Source organism: Protopterus annectens, chromosome 13.part0 (assembly GCF_019279795.1).
Source record: "Protopterus annectens isolate FY-2018-M chromosome 13.part0, PAN1.0, whole genome shotgun sequence".
Lineage (NCBI taxonomy): Eukaryota > Metazoa > Chordata > Ceratodontiformes > Protopteridae > Protopterus > Protopterus annectens.
This window is the reverse complement of record NC_056747.1, coordinates 927,482,813-927,507,660: the sequence shown is the minus strand read 5'-3', so window position 1 is coordinate 927,507,660 and position 24,848 is coordinate 927,482,813. Positions and strand designations below refer to the sequence as shown.

General features: G+C 40.8%; 1 protein-coding gene across 2 annotated transcripts in view; it reads left to right on the top strand.

Moving 5' to 3' along the window:
- WNK4 (WNK lysine deficient protein kinase 4) overlaps window positions 1-24,848 on the top strand; it is an 895,969-nt gene that overhangs the window by 611,111 nt on the left and 260,010 nt on the right. For both annotated transcript variants that reach the window (XM_044054689.1, XM_044054688.1), the window contains exons 9-11: window positions 15,364-15,437; window positions 21,908-22,040; window positions 24,523-24,639. In XM_044054689.1, the coding sequence (XP_043910624.1) occupies window positions 15,364-15,437; window positions 21,908-22,040; window positions 24,523-24,639 (324 nt within the window). The remainder of the gene's footprint in view (window positions 1-15,363; window positions 15,438-21,907; window positions 22,041-24,522; window positions 24,640-24,848) is intronic.

Sequence of the window (24,848 nt, the reverse complement as noted above, 5' to 3'; positions counted from 1 at the left end):
ATGTCTGTGGTAAAACAACCTGCCATAACTAAAGAAAGTTGTTAAAAAAGATTGTAAACTTATTAACAACATGGTTCTGTAATTCCATTTAGTCACTGTAAATTGTGGGTTACTGGATTTTCCCACTTGTTGCACACTGTACCGAAGCTCCGTAAATCCTCCATTAACAGTCATGCATTTACACACACACACACACACACACACACACACACACACACACACACACACACACACACACACGCATACATGTGACTTGTTACTTAGCTTTTTATTTCTATTCTGAAACCTTTCCAAAAAGTTTATAATTACACTTTGTTTGTCCTGCTTGTGTTATAATATTTGTATGTATTGCAGTAAGTTTCCATTACAAAACTGCTGTAGCTCTGAGAAGTGGTGTTATCAATTTCAGATTTGCATGTGGTCTGATTTAGTAGTCTGTTAAAATATGATAGCACATTTGCTGGCACTGACTTGGCAGACAGCATTAAATCTTAAGAGAATCTTATCTCGCTCTTCAGTTGCATTGCCAAAGGACTAATTTATTTATGTTGCCAAAGCACAGAATTGTTTATGAATATGGCATTGAATGGCATTTTATATACAGCAATGGAGAAGCAAAACAAACCAGTCTGTTGCCAGGCCTCCTGCCAATTAATGTAAGTTCAGGCCTGCTTTGCTAATAGGTAATATCCAATGTTTTGTCTTTCTCTTATTTCAGTATTGTAACAGTTTGTGAACACTGGGTTAAGGCCTTTTGTACAACTTTAATTCTTAGCACTGAGCACATTAACTGAGTTTGTGAGCAGCTGATTGCCCAGGAAAATTGCTCTCAGCAAATTATAAAAGTAGTGCAGAGTGTGACATTCATCCAGAAACAAGAAATAAAAAAAAAATAGTCTCACATATATGTAAAGGATTATGTTCTTTCTGTTAACAATGCTTTTGATTGGATGATTGATTTTACTTTTTTGGATTAGGTGCAGGCACAGGGGCTAGGTCCTCTTTTTCAGGTCAAGCCTATGAGGTCTTTGGCATAATGTATGACAAATACTTTGAAATTTGCTGATCAGCAGGTAAATCCAAAGATATGGAACTTATCTAAACAGCTTCTGGAAAAAAGTAGAGAGACAGAGATAAGGTCAAAAATCATGGATTGTGGATAGTTAAGGAGTAGCAGCCAAAGTGTTAACTGTTCCTGTAGTATTTATATAGTTCTAATACTAAAATCCAACTAGTCCAATAGGAGAAGGAACGGCCAAGCGACATAAACTTGTGCTAAAATGTAAAAAACACGAAAAACTGCAACGTATAAAATCAAACACTGTGTTTATTCACGAGGTAAGCGCTTTCACAATACTTGCTTCATCAGACCTTTAATACACTGAACAACAATTAGGTCTATATATACTTATTCAAAAATCAAGTAGACCAATCACAGACAGAAAACAATCAAGGACATAATCAACTACAACTGCAAACTACCACACTCTCTAAAACAATAAACTCTATCCAACATATGAAATATGTAAAACAAAAACAAAAAATATTGATAAAAACGCAATAAAAATACATGAGATACGCACAATAAAAAAATAAACTTTAAATCAACAATTTATTTAGGAACCCTTCTCTTCTTCAATAAGGGTTTAATACTGGCTCATTCATTGAGCCCTTTACCTTTGTCAGCTCTGAGCCTGTTTGCAGTTGTAGTTGATTATGTAATTGATTGTTTTCTATCTGTGATTGGTCTACTTGATTTTTGAATAAGTATATATAGACCTAATTGTTGTTCAGTGTATTAAAGGTCTGATGAAGCAAGTATTGTGAAAGCGCTTACCTCATGAATAAACACAGTGTTTGATTTTATACGTTGCAGTTTTTCGTGTTTTTTACATTTTAGCACAAGTTTATGTCGCTTGGCCATTCCTTCTCCTATTGGACTAGCTGGATTTTATTATTATTTATTCTTGAGGGAAGGAGCACTTATACAGTAGGTCGTCGTGTTTGCTTGATAGTTCTAATACTGCCCGACAGGGTTTGTGTTATTGAGGAAGTAATACCTGCTCGGGTGTTGTGAGGGCCAGACCTGCAGGTGAAGTGCCTGTACTTCCCTGGAAGGACATTATTTGTCCAATAATACACATTTTAAAAGGCATTATTGCCCTCAGAGACTAGGCTAGCTGTTATTTTTTTTATTACTATATACTTTTTAATATTTTTTGATGTAAAATAGTTCCTCTGCCTAATGTTTCCACTATTAGCTGTAACATATGTAATTGTTGTTCTAGGAAGTATTTTACATCTAAAATATAAGTTATGTAAGTATTTAATGTCTGCACAGGCACACACATTCAGAGGCACTTACAGACTGTCTCATACACATGTACATAGAAATACACATGCTCTGCAGTTACAGACACTTTGTTGAGCAATATACATCAGATGTTTCATTGTGAGCAAATGAATGAAAAAAAATCCTAAGAATGCAAGGCATCAAAACTGCCCCCCCCCATGCATCTTTACTGTTCTTGAATTTGCCACATAGTGCTGGTCTGTCCCCATAGAATGACTGATTTGCTGCTAAAAAAAATCACTGAGGATTAAAGTCAATCAGTAATGCCAGACATTAAGAGTTTCATACCTCTTATTGTTCGGGAAGTGCGTACCTGGTCCCATACGCACAAGTGACAGACTTGTTTTTCAGAACATTTGTTCTGTTGTCAAGGTGAAGATAAACAGGCTGCCCCTTTTCTAAGCCACAGTAAACAGATACAAATGTATCTAGAAGCATGTGGAATGTAGGACGCACTCGCAAGTTACAATATCACAGGTAGGCCAAATCAAATTATTAAATTGGGTTATGAACTGAATGACATAGTTAAGAAAGGTAAAAGTATACAATATGAGATGGCAAAAACTCAAAAATAGGTAAAGGAAAGAGGCCAAACTATCAGGGACTGATGTGACATCAACAAGAGAGAATTAAATGATTCAGTGTTTGTATCAATGTGGATGTACTGGGAAGCAATAGGTGGAGAATTCTGGGAACAAGTAGCAACATATACACTGTAAGAGCAATGCAGGCCTTCTCAGCAAAGTATGTTGCTACCATATATCAGAAGTCTGCAGGAATGGTGTTCAAACCCCATAGTCACTGCAGGAGACATAACTAATGAAAAGTGAAGGTGTTATGTTATGAAGCAGGAGGAGGTAACCTAAGGATATAGTCAACTGAACAGTAAAGAAAGAAATAGAGAAAATGAAACAGAGAGAGAAAGAAAAAGAGAGAGAAAGGCCATTTATTTAATCAAAATCAGAATAGATGTGGCAATGGTGGTAACTGAAAGGGCAGAAGGCCAAGCCTTAAACATTATTACGGGAGGCATGCCATTTGAAGAAGCAGTTAGTGCTGTACCTGATACAAGGTTAGCATGTGAATATAGTATAATCCTCCCGGCTACTTTGACTTTCATTATCATTTTTATATTGCTTTCATTAATCAATCCATTTAAGTGATTTTGATCACACACAGAATATTTTCTTTGGTATGCTGCCACAGAATTTTCTATTATTTTTCATACAAATGTACCGCACCCGCAGGTATAGCTGAATAGTGTATGGGTTCCTTCCTACCTGACTCTGGTGACACCCCTATTTACACCCAACACACCAAGGTTGCAAATAATAACAGATTTTATTCTAGATGGAAACTCTAGTCTTAACAGGCAACAGCACAGTAGCAAACAAATTATTGCAGTAGCACAAAGTTTAGCAATAAGGCAATATGAGGTATACATACAGTGAAATCACACCTCCCAGAACTCAATAAGAGAGGTCTTGTCATTCAAATATGAGGAAAAATGCAATGTCATTAAGAAGTAAAGGTTCTATAATGCATTGGTACTAACAGCGGCTATAACCTTGATCAGTTCTAATCGGACCAAACTGTGAAAACATTCTGTTATACCCTGTCACTGGCCAGTGACTACTTACAGTCTTAATGCCGTCATGATGGGGCCCGAAGTTGGAGCTCATATGAAACCTGGGTATTTGTAATCCACAAAGCATTTAAGGGGAAATCAACACTGAGGGGTGAGTAACATGAGATCCACAAAACGACAGCCAGAGCTATTTCGAGATAAAGCTAAACAGTTTCAGTTCAGAAAAGGAAAAAGGGAAAAGCCTAGGCCCACAGTCCCAGTTGAAGCTATCGCACAATCTTATAAAAGCATAAATTGGAGTCCAAAGCCACTCACCACTCTGTCAACAATATTCTGGAAGTCAGGCACTGCAGTTCCACTGATGAGAAGTGTACAGATCACCCAACAGCTGTCTGTTAATCAAAAATGGCTTCTTTACAATAGGCCCAACAATATTCCTGTCTTTGCTGATCAGATGCAGCTGTGGGACTACTGTTTCCAGACTTCTCTCCTGATTCCACAGATCACCATTGACCAGTTTTTCAGAGGAGGGAAAAACATGATCTAGAACTTCACTTCCCTCTCACAGACACTAGAAAAATCTGGTTTTAATGCAAGACCCCTTATTCCTTCACCCTGTGTTTCAGTCTCCTCCCTTTCACTTTTGCTTATCTCTTCTATATAAAATGAAAAGGAGCTCCACCTTGTGGTGTATCAGAAAACTACAGTCTGTTAACCATAAAGTGAAATACAGTGGGAGCTACACTCTCCCCCCACTTGAAAACTTGGGTCCTCCCAAGTCAAAGGTAGATTAGCAGCAATATACATACAAACATTAATGCACCATCAACTGAACAGTATTTCTGCTTTCAAAAGGTACATCCCACCAAGGGTAATCAACATTATGCTTAGCTTGGGATGAAGTGTCACCAGTTGAGCAGGAGGCATAGGGATCATGGGTGTAGACTCTCTGATGAGCAGTGGTCACAGGCTCCTGTGTACTATGTCCCAAACTGTCATATGTAAGCCTCTGTGGGGGCCAAATCAGTCTCTGAGGCTTTGGTTCAAAAGAGACAACTGGGGAATTCTGCTTTGAGGGTTGGTCACTCACATCACACTCACTGTCCAGTTTCTCAGTAGGCATATTGTCTACTTCTAAGATTCCTTCTTGTTTAACTTCACTTTCTTTCTCTATAACTGTACAACTATCCTCAGCACCATTATCCAAAGTTTGCATAGCAGGACCTCCATCAGCATCTGGTTCTGCAAGAGGCACAGAAACATCACTCAGTCTATTGTTGGTGCTGAACTGTTCATAGTGACAAGGGACAAATTCCAGTGCATTTACATTGAGACTGTGGTCCATGGGGTCTCGAACATCATCATAGAAAAGTCCACTGAAATCCCAGTCATCATCACTGTCCTCCTCTCTTTCAGCAGGCAGAATCATAGGCTCTTGAACATTTGGGAGGATATCTCCTCTCCGCCTTAGTCTTCTGGATCATCTTGAGTTAGGTTTTCGGTGAGACATTTTGGGTTCTGGATTCATAAGTCTCACTGATTCTGCCAAAGGCATTAAGTTGTTGCAGTGCCAGGTTTTGATGGGTCCATCTTTCCCCCTCAGGGCAGACTTGGTAGACAGGGATGTTAAGTAGCTAAGAACAAATTATGTAGATCTCAGATCCCCAACAGTCAGCTAGTTTATGTTTTCCTTGCAGGCCCAAGATTCTCAAAAGAACTCTGTCCCCTGGTTGCAAGTCATGTATCTTCACTTTCTTGTCATAGTGACCCTTGTTTCACTGATGTCTTTGTCCTGTTGATTGTTGAGCTAGCTCACAGGCCTGTCTGAGGTTCTTCTTGAGTCTCTCCACATAACTGCCATGAGATTGCACTGGTGTATCATCAGCTGTGTCTCCAAAGGTTAAATCAACAGGAAGACGAGCTTCTCTTCCAAACATTAGGAAGTAAGGCGAGAATCCTGTAGCATAATTTTTAGTACTGTTGTATGCATGCACCACTGTGGTTACTTGTCTACTCCACTGACTCTTATTCTTAGCAGACAGTGTTCCCAACATGTCTAGTAAAGTTCAGTTGAAACGCTCAGGATGAGGATCGCCTTGAGGATGATAGGGAGTGGTGCGACTTTTCTGAATTCCCAAAAGAGTGAGTAGTTCATGGACAAGCTTGCTCTCAAAGTCATGCCCTTGATCAGAGTGTACCCTTTTTGGTAGGCCGTAGTGTACAAAGAACAAAGAACTTCTCAACGAGTAGTTTTGCCACTGTAATAGCTTTCTGATCGCGAGTTGGAAATGCTTGAGCATATCTGGTATAGTGGTTTGTCACCACCAGCACATTACTGATCCTACCTTCATCCGGTTCAGTACAAAGGAAATCTATACAGACCAGTACCATGGGCCCACTACTCTCCATTTGACCCACTGAGGCAGCTCTGGTGGGCAGAGTCTCTGAATGCACCAAAGACATGTACGACAATAATCTTCAACATCTTGTTTCATGCATGGCCAGTAGAATCTGTCTCGTACAAGTCCCAGAGTTCTGTCATAACCAAGATGACCATGTTCATCATGCAATGACCGACGTACTGCTTCTTGATACTTTTGAGGAAGCAACAATTGTCATTTTTCACTGCCAAGTGCACTAGGTGATCTCCTATACACTAGTCCATTTTGTATCTGACGTCTGTCCCATTCTTTAGCCAAAATTCTTGCTAGTGGATGAATATCTGTGCGAAGCATATCAACTTATTTCTTCTCTAAAGCAGCTAAGACCAGCTGACCTAAGGGGTCTTCTCTTTGATCTCTCTTGAGGTCACTGTTACTCAAAGCTGGTAGCAATGAAGCCAGTAAAGTGACCAGATTACAAGTAAGCTTGGGGTATGCTTTTCGCAGACAGCCCCCAACTTCTGGGCCCAACATTCAGTTTGTTGGTAGCAGGTTGCAATCTGGCACATAGCTGTCACTCCTGGTGCTGGAATTTCCACCCATTCATCATCGGGGTGTAAATCTCCATGAGGTCTTCTGGACAGACCATTAGCATCTCCATTTTCATGTCCTGGGCAATATTTTAAACTGAAGTTGTAGTTGGATAAAGCTGCCATCCATCTGTGGCCAATAGCTTCTAGCTTTGCAGTGGTCTGGATGTATGTCAGAGGGTTGTTGTCAGTCTGAACTTCGAATTCAGCCCTATAGAGGTAGTCATGCAGCTTGTCTACTACAGCCCACCTTAAAGGAATTCCATCTTATGTGCAGGCTAGTTCCTTTCTGTTGGAGATAAACTTTGACTGATAAAAGCCACAGGTCTCAGTTTCTTGTCATGCTCCTGGTAAAGGACTCCTCCTAAACCATCTCTGTTGGCATCCACATGTAATGCATATGGCTTTGTTGAGTCAGCATATGCCAGCACTGGGGCATGTGTGAGACAATACTTAAGCTGTTCAAATGCCTCTTTTCACTCAGGAGTCCAAGGACTCTCGATGAATTCTTTGGAGCCTCTCGGTCCCTTTGGCTTCTTCAGAAGGATGTCTTCATCTGTTTCATCTACTTCCTCATCATTTCAGAACAATTGATTGAGTGGTCTTGCTATCTTTGAAAATCCTTCCACAAACCTTCTATAGTAACTGCAGAACATAAGGAAAGATTGTAGCTCTGTGATGGTTCTGGGCCAAGATGTCACAGCTTCAACTTTGCTGGGGTCTGTGGATATTCCATTTGCAGACACTTCATGTCCCACATAGGTCACTGAAGGTTGGAAAAATTTGCATTTGTCCAGTGACAACTTCAGTCCTTCCTTCTCAATTCTGGTCTGGAATGGCTTGCTGAGTCAGAGTATGATAGTCAACACACATGTGAATTACCCATTCTTCTTCCTGGTGACAATGGGAGAGACATGTGGACTTTGTGACTCTCGAATTATCCCTGCAGCTTTAAGTTCTTCCAGATGTTTTCTCAAGATTTCCTGGGGCTACCCTTCTGGAATGTTCTCTGAAAGGTCAGTCTTCTTTTAATCTTATTTGGTGTTTTGCACTTTTTGCACAACCCACATGCAGCTCACTTGTAGAAAAACATTTTTTTTTCTTCATCAACAGCTCTTTAGCTCTGGTTACCCACTCAGGGGACAGAAGACCACCTCCTAGATCAATATCTTCCAGCTTCAACTCGTTGGCCCTGCCCTCGTTTCTTGTCAAAACAGAAGCAGGTAAGGGAGTGGCAGCATAAACATTTCCCAAATGCACTTGTGAACACAGGACAACGGGGGTACTTCCTTTATTCTTCAACCCCACAGGCAAAGTATCATAAGGATGCTTCAACTTGCCAGCAGGCCAAACTTCTGGGACTAATTCCAGCCCTGGTGGCAAGTCTATTTCTGGATCCATTTCCATCAAGAGATGAGAGGAAGCTGTTTGCCCACACATCCTCACTTTGGCCCTCAAGCAGGTGACGTGACCTGGATGAATTATATGTTCTTTCCCAGGAAGGGTCCATACATGACCAGACTCATCTTTCATACTATCCTTCTCCTTCTGAAGGGCACATAAGACTGGTCTTAGGAGTGGATGTAAAGTTGGGTGTTCCTGGGTCAACTGAGGTGTCAGCATTCTTCTGATGAGGTCAGTATTTGTCCCCACTAAAATAGTGAGAGTTTCAAAAATGTCTATTGACCCAACAACTGAGGTGGAAAATTCTAACTTGAGTGAGACATAACCATCATAGGGGAACTTCGTGTCACTTAGCCCCCAGATCTACAAGTCTTCTAACTTTCCACACTTTAAGTATTTCTGGTAGAAGTCTCTGAACAGAATGGTGATTTGCGCACCAGTATCCAACAATGCTTTACTGTACACACCCTCTAGCTTCACTGCCATGATAGGGGATGGTCCCACTAGGCCATTGGGTACTTTCTGTTTCCTGTGTTGCTCAGACGTATGGCAGTCAGCATGTTGTTGAGGTACAGTCAATTGGCTTTGCCATTTTAAAGGATGGAACTCTTTCTTAGTAATCCTTTGTGGTTTCAGATGCTGAGACTTTTGCTGAGATGACTTTCCAGTTTGGTTGTTCACCTCAGATGAGCTAGAAGTGTGCACAGTGGGGAGTTTCCCTCCTCTATTGCAAGGAGTGGTTGGGAAATGAGATCCAGGGAGACCTTTCTTGACGTTAGATTTAATGGAGCTCTTGGTATCAGGGCACTCAGCTGTCTCCTTCACTGAGGCCCTTTGACGTTTCTCTGCATTTCACTTGCCAGTAATAGCTTGTTCACTTTTTCCAAGTTTTCTGCATTTGGACACTGTCGCTTGATATGTCCTGCATCTCCACAGTGAAAACAAAATCCAGTAGGAATTCTGAATATTGGCTTGTTTGTTTCTTCCCTGAGTCCCTACATGGAGGTTCTAGCAGATGTACTGCTGTTTTGCTTTTTATTGCTTATTTTCGCTAGCTGCACTATTCCGAGAATTCTTTATTAACTTTGCAACTTATTTGAATGTTGTTTTGAATTCTGATACTGTTTGCACTTTTAACTGATAATTGTTAAGTATTTTTCAACTGTTGAACTGTTGAGGGCTACACACTCAAGTGCGATAGACATTTTTCTGCTTTAAAAGTGTTTGATTTACTGTATCTGTTTTAATTAAAAAAATATATATCCTCTCTCTCTACTCGTTTCCCGCATTTCTATAACCAGTAGAGTCTGGTTTTCAGATTTTGCTGAATTATGGGCTGTTTTGTAGTTTCTGTGTTGCCCACACCTTACTAAGATAGAAGAAAGCTCCTCTGTTCATTAGTGAGAGTGGCGAGCTTTAAGCAGCCTATCTGTCGCTGGAGGAGTGGTTTTAGCTCAGATTCTGTAGTTTTACTGGCCATTTTAGGCTATTTCTATCCCTTTCATCTTTCTGTTTAAAAAACGTGTTTGCACGGTTTTGCGTATCACGCAGCACCGTTTAATTAGGGTTCAACTATTCCCAGTCCTTGTGCTCAGCACTTGTCCAAAACTCGTTGCAAGCACTAAATAATCTACAAATTACTGCACCACTCAACTTTCCTCACTTGTTAGGAGGAAAATAGTTTTTAATACTTAAATTAATAAGCACCTATCCAGGCATGTCTAAGGGTCAGCTCCCGGTATTTTCCCCTGTCCACCTGATGAATTGCCTCATGTACATTGACAACCCTCTCCTCCTACCACCCAACACTACAGTCTGTGAGAGCTGCACTTATATAGCCAAACTGAAAGCCAAGTTCTCTCCAGCCAAGACTGTACTAGACAGTCAAGAGGAGAAGGCAAACACTTACACCACACCACACTCAAAACATAGTCCATCATAACCTATACCACCTAAACGCACACATAGTAACATAAAACACACACCTACATTCGCAGAGGCACTCAATAAAAATCTGCCCAAACAACAGAGACCTCCAAAGCTGAAATGCAAGCAACCACCACCCCCCAACACTATGCAAATTACACATATCCCATAAAATCAGTGTGCCACTCAACCTCAGACCATAAGGCAAAAGAATGTACCAAACACACTAGTCATAGGTGACTCTAAAATCAGGCACACTGATGTCCCACTCACCAGGCTAAACAAGGAGAAAGTTACTGTCAGCTGCCTGCCGGGTGCCACAATCCGCCACATAATGCAAGCACTCAGGTCACGCCACAACAAGTACAAATATGACTCTGTCATTGTCCATGTTGGTGTGAATGACCTGAGACACACCTCCCTGGACTACATGAAAAGAGACAGGGAGGTCCTCTTGGATCATGTACCCAGGCAGGTATGACCCTAGCACTGAGTAGCATCCTGACCGCCCATAATGATACCACAATACAAGGACAAAATGATTGGCTTCAAGAATTGGCTAAGCTTCTGGTGTCTTTCTGAGGGGATCCAGTGTCTGTCTACCTGGGACAATATGATCGACAGACCACAATGCTTTGCCAGAGATGGCCTGCACCTATCGCCCCTGGGATTCCAGATACTGACTAAGGCTCTTGCCACCCCTATAATGCCTTTTTTAGGCAAGGTTCAAATGATAAACTCACCACCATAGCAGGTATAAGCAAGCAAAATCTGTGGGTAATGCTACTCAATGCTAGAATTCTAAACCTCAAAATGCAGTCACTCGAGGCACTCCTTAAAATGGAGAACATCGACATCTGTGCAGTGACGGAGACCTGGTTCAAAGCTTCAGAGAGCACCCCTGCATTACCAGGCTATAACTCTTACCACACCTTTCGGCCACCCAACCTGGACCGAAACACTAAAGGAGGACATGTGTCCATATTCATTAAGGATATCCACACCTCCTAGCTAGTTTCTCAACATAATGCATCCAAAATTATCCAAGTGCAACTAACAATGGGCAAAACTGCAATCCAGGTTGTAGCTTGTTACAGATCCCCCACCATGCTGCAGGATGCCCACTACACATTTCTTGATGTACTGGGTAATATTAAGGTACATCTCAGTACCCTAATAATGGGCGTTTTCAACTACCTCATCAACTGGGAAAACTACAAATGCACTAACTCATTTGCTCAACGCTTTCTTGAATTCATAAATTCCAACGCCCTGGATCAGCTTGTCCATACCCCCACCAGGGGCACAATATCCTGGACCTGGTCATTATCAATATGGGCAACCAATGTTCCATGACAGAGGTCAACTCCTTGCTGGTCAGATCTGACCACAAGCTAATCACCCTAGACATTGATATCCCGCCCCCACCCCTATTAAGGAAACCACTGTAAAAAATTTCTCCAAAGCCAACTTCATGCTTCTTAAGACAGAAGTGGCAAGTTTCATAACACCCATGCAGACGGAAAATAGAGGTACGACTGCTGAATCCTATACAAATGCACTGTATAAGCACATGCACGACTGCATGGATCATGCCATCCCCAACAGAACCAAGACGCTATCCTCCAAAAAAAGGAAGCCAATCTGGTGGTCCCCTGCCATAAACAAACTCTACAACAGAAGGAAGAAGCTGTTGCAAAAAAGAGTAAAATCCCCTGATTGCAGGAACTCCCTGGTCAGCTTCAGTAAGAAGCTGAGATCCCTCATAAAATTCTCCAAAGCTAGTTACGGAAATAAAATCACCACTGATTCTAAAGACAACCACAAAGCATTCTACAGCTATGTCAAGAATCTCAATGGTGACACTCAGATCTGCTCTGAGCTACAGCACAATGGCACTAGATATATAGAACCAACTGATATTGCCTACTTCCTGGTGGGTAGGTTCAGTGCAAACTTCAACCCCGCACCCCCCAAAGGGCCCATCACTATACCGGAAGAATGCAAAGCTCCTGTAATCATGGCTGTACAAGTAAAGACCACACTCTCCAAAGCCAAGAACACAGCATCCATGGGACCTGACAACATCCCAGGCTGCGTTCTGCATGAACTACAGAACGAACTGGCACCCCACCTAAGTACCATGTTCAGTCATAGCCTCACTTCAGGCTTTGTACTTACTGACTGGTGCACAGCGATGGTTATCCCACTCCACAAAGGGGGCGCCACTACAGACCCCAGGAACTCCACCCCATTAGCTTGACAAGTCTGGTCTGCAAGGCCATGGAACATATCACCTTCTACAACCCTCTTGGTAACTTGACGTCGGTTATGGAAGACACCTGCACCTGCAACTGTGACACCTTTACATTGTGGACACTCTGGACCATGACTTCCATTTAAGTAGTAAACACCGATGTACGCTCCTGCTTGTGTTCTCTCACTGCTTTAGTTTAGTTCAACAGGGCTTCCTCTTCTCTCACTCCTTTAACCAATTGATTATAGATTAGAGTCTCTTTCCTATCTCTCATCCTCAGTTTCCACATAATGGGATTCATAGCTTCAGCTCCTTGAAAAATTTGACCGATTCGTAATCGGTCAGCTACTTTTGGATCCACCCCCTTCTTTAGGATGATCTGGTGAAGCATTTTATCTAATCGCTTAATGTAGTCAGATAGTTTCTCACCAACTTCTTGGTATGTATGTTCAAACTGATACAGTAGGTCAGCAGCCATCTCTGTTCTTCCAAACACATCCTGCAGTACTCCTAAATAGCCCTTGGGTGTGCAATCTTGCTTAATCATCCTTAGGTTGCGTATGATATCTGCAGCTAATCTCTTTAAATTTTCAGCTATCCGCTGCTACTTCTGAGTTTCTGGGATGCCCCACAACTCTAGGGCTTGTGAAGCGTGATCCATCCAAGATTCAAAATCTTCCTCTCCTTGAGGTGTGGGTTGTTTGTCAGAGAAGAAATGTAATTTGCGATACCCAAACCCAGTGAATGGCTGTGTAGGCCTTAAGTATTTTTCTACAGGACTTCCCAAAGATTCAAAACTTTGGGCCCTATAGTATTTGTGGGTAGTGAAGCTTCAGTTTCTGGTGTAAGGTTCTGACCTGCTTGGATAGCTTCCACAGGTATTTGTTCTGTTGCTGGGGTAGTGCACTTCTCAGGGATTACCACACAGACTGCATTCTCACCTGAAACTGATATCAGTCAAAGGTATATGCTCATATACTAGAGGATTTTTCCATTCTAATAGGGCCAGTGTGCTCTGTTCTGTAGTGACCATGGTGCTGTCTAATAAAAATCCACTGCCTACAACTGGTAAGGATTCTGTAATTTGATGTATTTGCATATCAATCCATGTGACAGCTGGCAACACTAGAACTAAGCAGTGCTCTGACTGAGCATTGTGGTGTTTGCACCACTTAGCGGCTACTTCTGGGTTCATCTTGCTGCTGGTGTTGCTTTACACACATTCAGGGGAATAGGGCGGAGTTCTAGGCAGTACAGACAATCCTGGACGAGCCCCCAGATGTAGCGCACCCACAGGTGTAGCTGAATAGTGTACAGGTTCCTTCCTACCTGACTCTGGTGATACCCCTTTTTACACCCAACACACCAAGGTTGCAAATAATAACAGATTTTATTCTAGATGGAAACTCTAGTCTTAACAGGCAACAGCACAGTAGCAAACAAATTATTGCAGTAGCACAAAGTTTAGCAATAAGGCAATATGAGGTATACATACAGTGAAATCACACCTCCCAGAACTCAGTAAGAGAGGTCTTGTCATTCAAATATGAGCAAAAATGCAATGTCATTAAGCAGTAAAGATTCTATAATGCAACAATACTAACAGCACCTATAACCTTGATCAGTTTTAATCAGACCAAACTGTGAAAATACTCTTGTTATACCCTGTTCACTGGCCCGTGACTACTTACAGTCTTAATGCCATCATGATGGGGCCCGAAGTTGGAGCTTATATGAAACCCGGGTATTTGTAATCCACAAAGCATTTAAGGGGAAATCTACACTGAGGGGTGAGTAACATGAGATCCACAAAATGACAGCCAGAACTATTTCGACATAAAGCTAAACAGTTTCAGTTCAGAAAAGGAAAAGGGGAAAAGCCTAGGCCCACAGACCCATTTGAAGCTATTGCACAATCTTATGAAAGTATAAAATGGCAGCCAAAGCCTCTCACCACTCTATCGACAATATTCTGGATGTCAGGCACCACATTTCCACTGATGAGAAGTGTAAAGATCACCTAACAGCCATCTGGTAATTGAAAATGGCGTCTTTATAATAGGCCCAACAGTATTCCTGCCCTTGCTGATCAGATGCAGGCATGGGACTACTAGTTCCAGACTTTGCTCTTTACACTCATAGGTTAGTACTAAGCTAACTGCCCTTGCGGGCCATTTTAAGCCTAGCCAATTATCCCTTGTGAGACTCAAACCCTGCACCTTGTGTTTGTAAGGCAAGACTTCTCTCCTGATTCCACAGATCACCATCGACCAGGTTTTCAGAGGAGGGAAAAACACGATCTGCAATTTCACTTCCCTCTCACAGACACTAGAAAAATCTGGTTTTAATGCAAGGCCCCTTATTCCTTCACCCTGTGTTTCAGTCTCCTCCCTTTCACTTCTGTTTCTCTCTTCTATATCAAATGAAAAGGACCTCCATCTTGAGGTGTATTGGAAAACTACAGTCTGTTAACCATACAGTGAAATACAGTCTGAGCTACACAAAAGTAATAAAGTAAGCTAAATAATGTATTGCATGTGACAATGAAGCCCCTGTATTGGCAAGAACAATAGGAGTAGACAAGCAGAAAACAATGGTGAAGTGGTAATAGCATTAAACAATGTCTATTGGACTATCTAGATCATTCTGAATAGAGAAAATCAGTTATGATGAACATCAGAACCTACCCTTAAGCTACTAAGATTTCAGAGAATGAGCATTTCATGCTGTTCAAAGGTATGCTTAGTAATAGCTTCCTTCTGCAGTATATTGAGTTTTGTTTTTCTTACCTGCACTTAAAACATATGTCCAGAGGGCATATGTTCTATTTATGATCCTTGAAACTCTTTCCTTTTATCATACAGAGTTTTGCAGTGCGACCAAACTCAGAGAATTTATCCTCGGCATCAGCAAGTGGATTCACTACACCTGCAGACAGGTTGGTTTTGTTCCTAAAATGTAGTGTATTCATATTACTTAAAACCCTCATAGATTGTTAGTCATTTTCCATATGTTCTATGAAAATAATTGAGAGAAATGCAGGGAAGCTTGAAAAAAATGTTAAAGCCATGAATCAGAAGTTGTGCTAAGTACAGAGTTAGTTGGGAAATATTTATTTCACTTATCAATTTAACCCCACCAGTGATGACACACTTTAGTAAATTATTTACTAATTGGTGTACCTTGATTTCAGATTTCAGCAGAACCAAAGGGAAGGATATTTTTTTCTCTCTCAGTAGGACCTTGCAAATGGCTCCTCTGGCTACAACCAGTTGGCACATTCATTCCTGGGGGGGGGGGTCTGGGCATTCCTGGGTTAGGTGAAAGCCATACAGCCCTTTTATTCCTGCCCACAAATCCCATTTAGTCATCTGTTCCACAGTGAGATTCATAAGGTTAGATAGCTACTACCAGAACCTCCTCAAAAGAAAGAGCAGGTTTGGACCTGATGCTCTCAAACAGGGAAGGAGATCTCAGATATTGACAAGGACAGTTTTTCAGGAGAATAGTCCTATACAAAGTGGCATAACACCACTGAAGAATTCTGTCAGATAAGCAAGAAGACATATATAAGATCATTGGTGAGAAAACTTCAAAACTGCCATTTTAGATCCACCTAACCTTTTGTGAAATAGCTATATAAATCAGTGAGTAGAAAAAAACATTTCTATTGGCAGATGAGGTAGCATCAGAGATTATGGAAGACACAGCATTTATAACATGAAAGCAAACATATACTGAAAGAAAACAATTCTAGCAGAAGAAATCATGAAAGACCATCAGAAATACAAATAGCCAAAATTAGGAAACCTTAATCAATTCCATCCATGAGGAAGATAAAACTGTTTGGAGATATGTAAAGAAGCAAAGATTGAGAAAATGGGTGAATGCTGACTTATCATTTCTGCCAAACATTCACAAAGGAAGAGAAGGAAGATTTACCTAAGCTAACAAGTAGAAAATCTAGACTACGGGAGCCAACTTCAGTCCATTCACAAAAGAAAAAGAGGACAAAGGATTAGTCCAGATAAATCACTTTAGCTAGCAGATCTAGAAGACTGTCTCTTATACTCCCCCTGTGGAAGGAATAAAGACACTTTGTTGAAGTTTCCAGGAATGAAGAATAAAGCGAGAGTGTGGAAACACAGCCAATGGTTAAAGACCTTTTAATGGTAAGCACTTCCATGAGTGCTTCTTCAGATCATGGTTTCCATGTGTTTCCGTGCTCTTAATTTATTCCTCGTTGTTGTTCATAGTGTGAAAAGCATGGTTAATTCCAAGAGGCTGTGTTTTTACTTTATCTTGAAGTTTCCAGTAGTTTATTCAGTTAAGTAGGTAGATAGAGGTGAGCTCTTGTTCTAAGCAAACATTAGTACAAGAGCACTCATCCATCTACCTGTTTAACTGAATAAACTACTGGAAACTTCAGCAAGGAGTCTTTATTCTTTCAACAGGGAAGGTGTCAGAGGCAGTCTCTCCTAGATTTGCTAGATAAAGTGATTTTATCTGGACCAATCCTTTGTACTCTGTTTCTTGTTAGTCCTGTCACTCTCTGGCTCACAAGTGGGATACCAGACTTCACTTAAGCCCTCTGGATTACTTCCAATCACAGAAGAAATGGTCATTAAAGAACTCCAGAAGTTAATGCGTGGAGTCACTGTTTCTCCCAGAATTCTTTGGGAACTGGTAGTATCCCTGACTAACCTTAACATGCCAGGATGTTACTTTTCCTGAAGACTGAAGAGAGGAGAGATAAGATTCCTTCCCAAAATTTGTGAGAAGGACAGAGGCTGAGTGCTGCCAGTAGCCTTTCACTTTGACCTGATCTATAGGAAACATGTGAAACTTCCACTGAAAGAAATCAGCTTGGAACATCTACAAGTCCATTGGACATTACAGTCAGTGTACTGGGGATTCACAAAATGAAGGAAGTGCATGGCGGTCTGACATAGATCTTTGAATGGAAAGCTGGGATGTTACATCAGAAAAGATTGTGAACATGGCCTGATTAACTGAATAAACTACTGGAAACTGTAAGAACCCTTTTAACAATGTATCCCCACAATACAAAGAATATTGCAACAACTTGGAGTGCATCTTAAGACAGTAGTATCAGTAAACATTGTCTACACAGTATAATATAGAAGTTTATAGTTGATGGAGTACACTTGAGTAAAAGAATAGTGACAAATTGGGTACCACTGGAATGAGGGTGGTCTGCTTCATTAGTTGATATGTAACATCACAAAAGTCGAAAAAGGATGAAAGGAAAAATGTATAGTGATTGCTAATGGCATAATATTGTGGTCCACCATGGCAATTTGAGGAATAAATGTTTTTCCATTCATGGTGACTAAAGACAGACCTTTTGAGGCCATGTTTGTAAAGACATGCAGAAGACCTGAGCGTTTTGCTACAGTACCGTGAATGAGGAAAGAAAAAAAAAAAAGACTGTTTCAATAGTTCATCGGTCAGTCTGGGAAGTAATAACCTCCAAACCAGTCCTTTTGCTGTCATACACCTACTGACTGGAAAGACAGAAGCCATTTGAACATTAGAGCTTCCTTAAGGTAAAGATTTCTGCTATGCCCTCTGTTTTATATGCCCTCTGTTTTATCTTTCTCCAAGCATGTAGATGTTAAACTTTTCTAGTCTCTCCTTATTCTTGGTGCAGACTGTGTTCCACCTTTGCTGCCTTTATCTGAATTACTTCTGTCCCATTTTGTCAGTGTGCCATTCAGATGATGATGTGTCCAGAAATACACACAATACTTCAGGAGGGCTATTTGCAGCCAGGCCAAGAGATCCTAAATCATGAGTACACCTCAACATGAATAACTTGTACTTAGTTTCTACCCCTTTCAGTGAGGGCTTGACTGGCCAAACCTGGTGTGTAGTTATGATTTCCCATACATTCACCCTGGTTATGCTTAAAGGAGATCAGGGAGTTTGCATTCAAAGGAAGTCTGTTGCATGAAAGAGGGATTCTCTGAGAGAGGTATCTATCTCACCAGCATGTCCTGTTAATGGTATGCTGGAAGTTTAGATCTCATACATGAGTGTTTAGAGTATTATTGTTTTGTGGACATGTAGGAGGTCACATAGAACTGGGTCCTTTAAGGTTCTGTAGGCTAGAGAAGAGTCTGCAGGAGATAGAAAAGAGAGAGAGAGAGAGAGAGAGAGACTAAAGACACTAAGAGAGAGAGAGAGAGAGAGAGAGAGCACGTTAAGGCAGTCAGTGTAGCTTAGGGTTGACATGCCCTTGATTTTCTTAGTGAAAACACACTGCTGCTTAGACAAAGGGGGCATTATACTCTATGATAGGTCTAATAGGGGAGGAGTAGAGAGGGATGATGATTTTCTTAAACCTTGAAGATATACTCCACATGATCGGTCCAGGATTTCCAAGTGACAGTAGATGCACTATGATCAGAGGATAGTTCATTGTCAATGAAAGTGCTCTAGTCCCTATGGCTGAGACAATTTTCACATGGGTGTCACCTGGGTTTGCCAAAGAACACAGTGCTGCATTTCTTGGCATTCAGTTTAAGGCCATCATCCAGGCAACATTTGTTGGTGCATTTTAGGCCCTCCCAGAGAATCTGCAAGTCAGATGGAGAGCTTTTGACAGCTCTAAGCTTGAAGTCGTCCACAGACTTGGTCAGCCCAATGTCCTCAATGTCAGCTGTGACATCAGAGAAATAAATTTCCAAGGAAAGCGATCCCAAGACCAGTCCCACGGGACACCACTGGTAACTACTGTTTTCAGTGAGAGAATGCACCCAACACTAATAGACTGGGTTCTGTCAATAAGCCATTCTGATATCCAGTGGGTAACATAGGGGTATACATTTAGTTTGATTAGATTATCAATAATGTCAGAATGTGGGATGGTTTCAAAGGCCTTGGCCAGGTCCATGTTCGCAGTGTGAATCAATTTGCCTGCATCTAATTTATCAGTCACATGTTCAAACAAGTCCAGTAAGTTCAGGAGGCAGGATCTGCACATAACAAATCCAAACTGGCTTGCATCCAAGGCTTGTAGACTGCTGATGTCCTTGTTAATAAGTTCTGTAACAATTTTCTACATTGCTTTATAGATAAGGCTGGTGAGGCTTATAGGTCTTAGGTTTTCAGGGTCAGTTAGTAGTGGGTCCTTCCTTGTGAGGTGGGATGACTACAGCAATTCTCCATACCTCCGACATGAATCTAGTGGAGAAGTTCAGATTGAATAGGTGATGCAGTGAGCCTATAAGGCTGTGCTTGATGATGACTTGAAGGCAATTTGGCACATAGTCTGGACCCATGGAGCTAGTGTTTTTGGCCTTGGAGAGAGCACTCAGAAGATTTTATTTTTTTAATCAGAAGGGTGTTATCTGTGTTATAGTTATAAGGATGCCCAGGTTTTCCAAAAGGACACAATTCTGCATTTAATGGCATTCAATTTAAGGCCATGGTCCAGGCACCATTTATTGCTGTGTGCTAGGCTCTCCTGGAGAATCTGTAAGTCAGATGGAGAATTTATGACATCTCCAAGCTTGCAGTCATCCACAAATTTGATTATTAAGTTTCCTTTTATGGGCTATGAGTTTCATTCTCTTGTTGTATAGTTTGTTTATACTAAAATTCCACCATTGTGATTTATTCTTGAACTTGGTATTGCATTTATGTCATATGGGGACCAATACCTCAATGCTTGCTTTGAGGTAGGCATAGAAATTATCTGCAAATGTGGCAGTGTGTGAGGTGGGGCCATTGAGATGAAAAGATACTTAAATTTCATCAGAGCATCAGTTAGCTGTAGTAGGTCTGCATCAGAGTTGTCTAATGAGAATTGGCTTCTTAGAAAAACAGACAAATCCCCTGCTATAATACTATTTTGGCATCTGCTATCAGGTTCAGTTTTATTATGTAATACTTAATATGTATGTATGTATGTATGTTCAGTAAGCATGTGCTGCCTGTTTTGACCCATGGGAGGATAGAAACAATACATGTAAGTGAAGCCGATGCAAAGAATCTGTAGTATGTCTGAAGCATCAGTTCAGCAGACGTACTGAATTTCTATTTTCCCATGCTGCTAAAAATTATTTTTGGGGATGCTGCAAGTAGTGAAAAGAGAGTAATTAAAAACAGTCACTTTGTAATTTGATGCAGTCAAACTACACTGTGTTCCCTTTGTTTTTAAATCATTTCTGATTTCTATACTATTCTGTTTCAGACTGACAATATTTATGACTGACTGGCCTACATTTTTCAGATATTTCTACAATATAATGCTGTCACATTTGTATTTTCTTTGTCCCTCACTAGTCATTGATGACTTAGTAAGCTGAACTTCTAATAAGCCTGAGTGCTGTGTTTCTCTAAGGAAAGATGCTGACATGCACACTCCTGCTTACATTCTCTGCTGCCTGACGTTGTCACAGACACAGAACATGATTTGTGCCACCTTTAGGTCATAGGCTTCCATGCTTGTTCAAAGAGAGGAAGTCCTTCTGTGCCACCATCAACAGATAAGCTGACATGCCGGTACTGAGACAAGGTGTGCAGTGTTATCTCTGTTAGCAGACTGGCAAGCTGGTATTATGGCAGTGAATGTATCTGTGCCTCATTTGACAGGTTGTCATCCTGGTACAGTGGCAGGAAGTACATCTCTGTGACCAATAAAAAGTCTTTGTTTAAGAATGCTATCGTTGGACCGGAAATATTAGTTCTTGGCATGCACTAGGAGTGAAAGGTGGGTGCTATTAAGTACTCAAAAAAGGATAACAAGAGCTTTTAGCTGTGCCTGCTTAAAGGTGTACGTGGCTAGGACTCATAATCCTGGTGATAGTTTCTAAGTGCTTATGAAAGGGGAACACTGAGGAGATAAGACTACTTACTTCATATAGCTGAGAAAATGGGTGTAAGACAGACCTCTGGAATATCATTTAGGGCATGGACAGGCAACCTTAGCAAAACAAGTCAGCTTAGAAGCATGCAAAAACATCACTGTATCAGTATCACCCTTAAATCTGCACCCCTTCCATTCTCCTGGGAAGAACATAATGCAAAATAAACAAACAGATAAAACTGCCATTGTAATGGACTTTCTGCTCCTAATTCTGACTGTTGACCATATGGGAAAAATGAGTCAGTTGATTAAAGGTAGCACCTTATATCAGTGGATTTGCAAAAAAAGAAAATAAAAGAAAAAAACAATATGTATAAATGCTTAGTGAATTTCCTTGTCAAACACACATGCAAAGGATAGGAATGAGAAATGTCAGGCTGGTTTTATGTAAGTTCGTGAAATTAAGAAATTATTCTGTGCTCTTTTGTGGAAAGATGGTAGACAGAAGAGGACTAATACATCTGTCTCTTTCTGTACCTTTGGTTATGTGGATGGACTTCCTTTTCCTACAGTTGCACTTCTGATGTACAGAGTGATGGATATGAAGGGTTGGCTTCAGGAGATAAAAATAAGAAACAGGTTGTCCGACGTTCTCCTGGAAAACTTCTGCGTAAGAGATCAAGATCCAGGCTCCGCATCATTGAGGTAAGGCACAGTTTATGACCTTACAGTGCATTACATTTTTGTAATGCTTTGAAATCACTGTACAGTGAGCAGAAAAAGCTAATTTCATCTTTTTTTTTAGATAAAAATTGGGACTCTAGTCGTGTCAGTAACTGCCTATCACCTTCTTCTTCTTTTGGCTTTTCCCGGTTTAGGGTCGCCACAACAGATCACCTGTCCGCTTGTGATTGGCAGTGGAGATTTTACGGTGTCGAGTTGCCAGCCCGGCACCCAACCTTCCACAGAAGGCGCACACATGCACGCACTCACACCTAGGGTCAGTTTAGAGTGTCCAATCCACCTGCATGTATGTCTTTGGGATGTGGGAGGAAACCGGAGCACCCGGAGGAAACCCATGTGACCACAGGGAGGACATGCAGACTCCGCACAGAAAGCACCCCAGCCGAGGATCGAACCGGAGAACCTCTTGCTGTGAGGCAGCAGCGCTAACCGCTGCACCACTTAGTAGCTGCCTATCACCATTTCTTCTTATAACACATGAAAGTAATTGACACCACTAATTTACTTTTAATTTTCTTGTTCAGAAAAATAAGAGTGTGTAAATGTCTAAAGTCAGGACATTGTTTTAGTTAGTATACAAAAATATACCTACACAGATGCACCCATTAATGCTTTATTTAGTATACAAAACACACACACACACACACACACACACACACACACACACACACACACACACATTTAAGTCATATTTTCACGTTATTTGCCTTGAATCATTTCTGCTTGCTTTCGTGAGTTCCCTGCATAATCATCTCCATATAAATCCAAATTCAGAATATCCTCAAGGCTTATATTATTAAAGACTTGCTCAAAGAAAGGAAGCAAAGCCTCATTGTTTGCATCCCCTTACAACCGAGTTTCAAACAGTTACTTGACTATACAATTGACTCTTACAGTACTGTGCCTTCATGATGTGCTTCTGTAAGAAACCGCTGCTATTAGGAACTACTGTCCAGATAAATTCGTAATACCAGGAATAGAAGCTAAAGTAGTACATTAAGTTTTCACTGCTGATTATTGTAAACTATTTGATCTGTACACAAGGTCAACTTGTGCTAATTCAAGCTAGAAACATATTCCTTGTTGTTATCTCATATTACAGTGCAAGTACACTGAAACATTTTGTTTGTCTGTCTGTAAGAATGTCAGTAAAAACATCAAGAAAAATATAAGTGGCAAACTCAGTGGAGTACTTTTTCTTCTGCAGCCCCCTCCCTTACTTAAAGCCACCACCTTGGTTAGAGAAATGGAAAAGAATAATGATTGGATTCATATTATAACAACAGTTTAAGTAATCGATGTCATGCAGTCATCAAGAGTAATACAGCCCAGGTGTCATGCTGACAGTTATAAAAGAAACCCCGCATAGCATTAGGAGGCCATCCTAAGGGAGTCTGCAGTCATTAGCCTTTGCAATACTGAGACTAGCAACGTGACCCAGATTAAAAAGTAAACGCATTTTACAGTGCTAAGTGTGTTACCCTTTTTTTCATTTAATTTCTCTGCAGTTTGTTTTCTTACATGGTACATGAATATCCCAGAGTTCAGGACTGCCGTGCTATTTATACTTGAGGTTCACTGTAGGGAAACAGTTCAGCAGAGAACTTGAATAGGTTGGCAGGAAAGTCTTGTTTTGCCCATGAAGCCAACTGAATTCCTCTACTTCTTATTTTTATGTAGGCTACCACATTTTAGTGCCTTCTCACCTTTATTTTTCACGTATGTTTTTCTATGCCTGGTCTATGGGAGTTTGCAAAAAAAATAAATAAATAAAACCTTTTTAGACATATAGCATATCTGGTAAGCTGTTGTAGGTATTCAGTACACTTTTAGTGATACAGACTTTGCTGACATGTATTCGAATCTTCCCCTCCTGAGATTTATCATTCCCCACTCCTTGTTTTATTATCCATCTTGATATGGCGGCTACTCACTAAGAGAGCTTGAGGTATATGAGGGGTTCTGTCATAATCCCATATTGTATGGCTTTTCATCCAAATACTGTGGTTTATGTATCATCCTGTACAATGCTGCTAACTTGTCCTTGCCCTCTGGTACTCTATTCCATCTTCTACAGGTAATTCTTATAGGTTCCTGAGTTTGACTGGCAAATTTATAAGCCAATGACCTTCAAAGAAGCCTTTCAAGAAGACTTGGTTCTTGCATAGTCTATTTATACCCTGTTCTATTTCTGTGTGCTGCAATGTCCCTCTGATTCTAGATTTTGTCTTGTTAAACAGTCCATTTTATTGTTTGAATTTCATCTGGTTTGTAAGACGATTTGTGATAAAACACTATAATAAAAGTTGAGCCTAGTTGAATTAAGCCCTGTGAATTTGATCTCATCAGATAGCATAACCATGTAGTCTGTTCCTTCTTAATGGTCAGATCAGTATGATAAAAGAAGTTGAAGTTAACTTTCTCACCTGCTTTTTGTATGCAGATTATGAACAAAGGTGACAGGGTGGTCGAGTGCCAGTTACTTACCTATAACAACAAGATGGTGACATTCAAATTTGACTTGGATGGAGACAATCCACAAGATATTGCAGCTGTGATGGTAAGTTCGTGTTTTGTATCCAAGTATTTTGGTTAAATCTGACTGTGACACTTAAAGTGCAGTCCAGAAAATAGTTTCAAAACTCCTGACAGTTTTGTATGCTTTATTTTAGAAGACAGTCCTGATGCATATGCAAGCTAGTTTTTCCCATTATTATTTGTGCCATTTTGGTTCATACTCTGTTAGTGTAGACGGTTCACATGTAACTG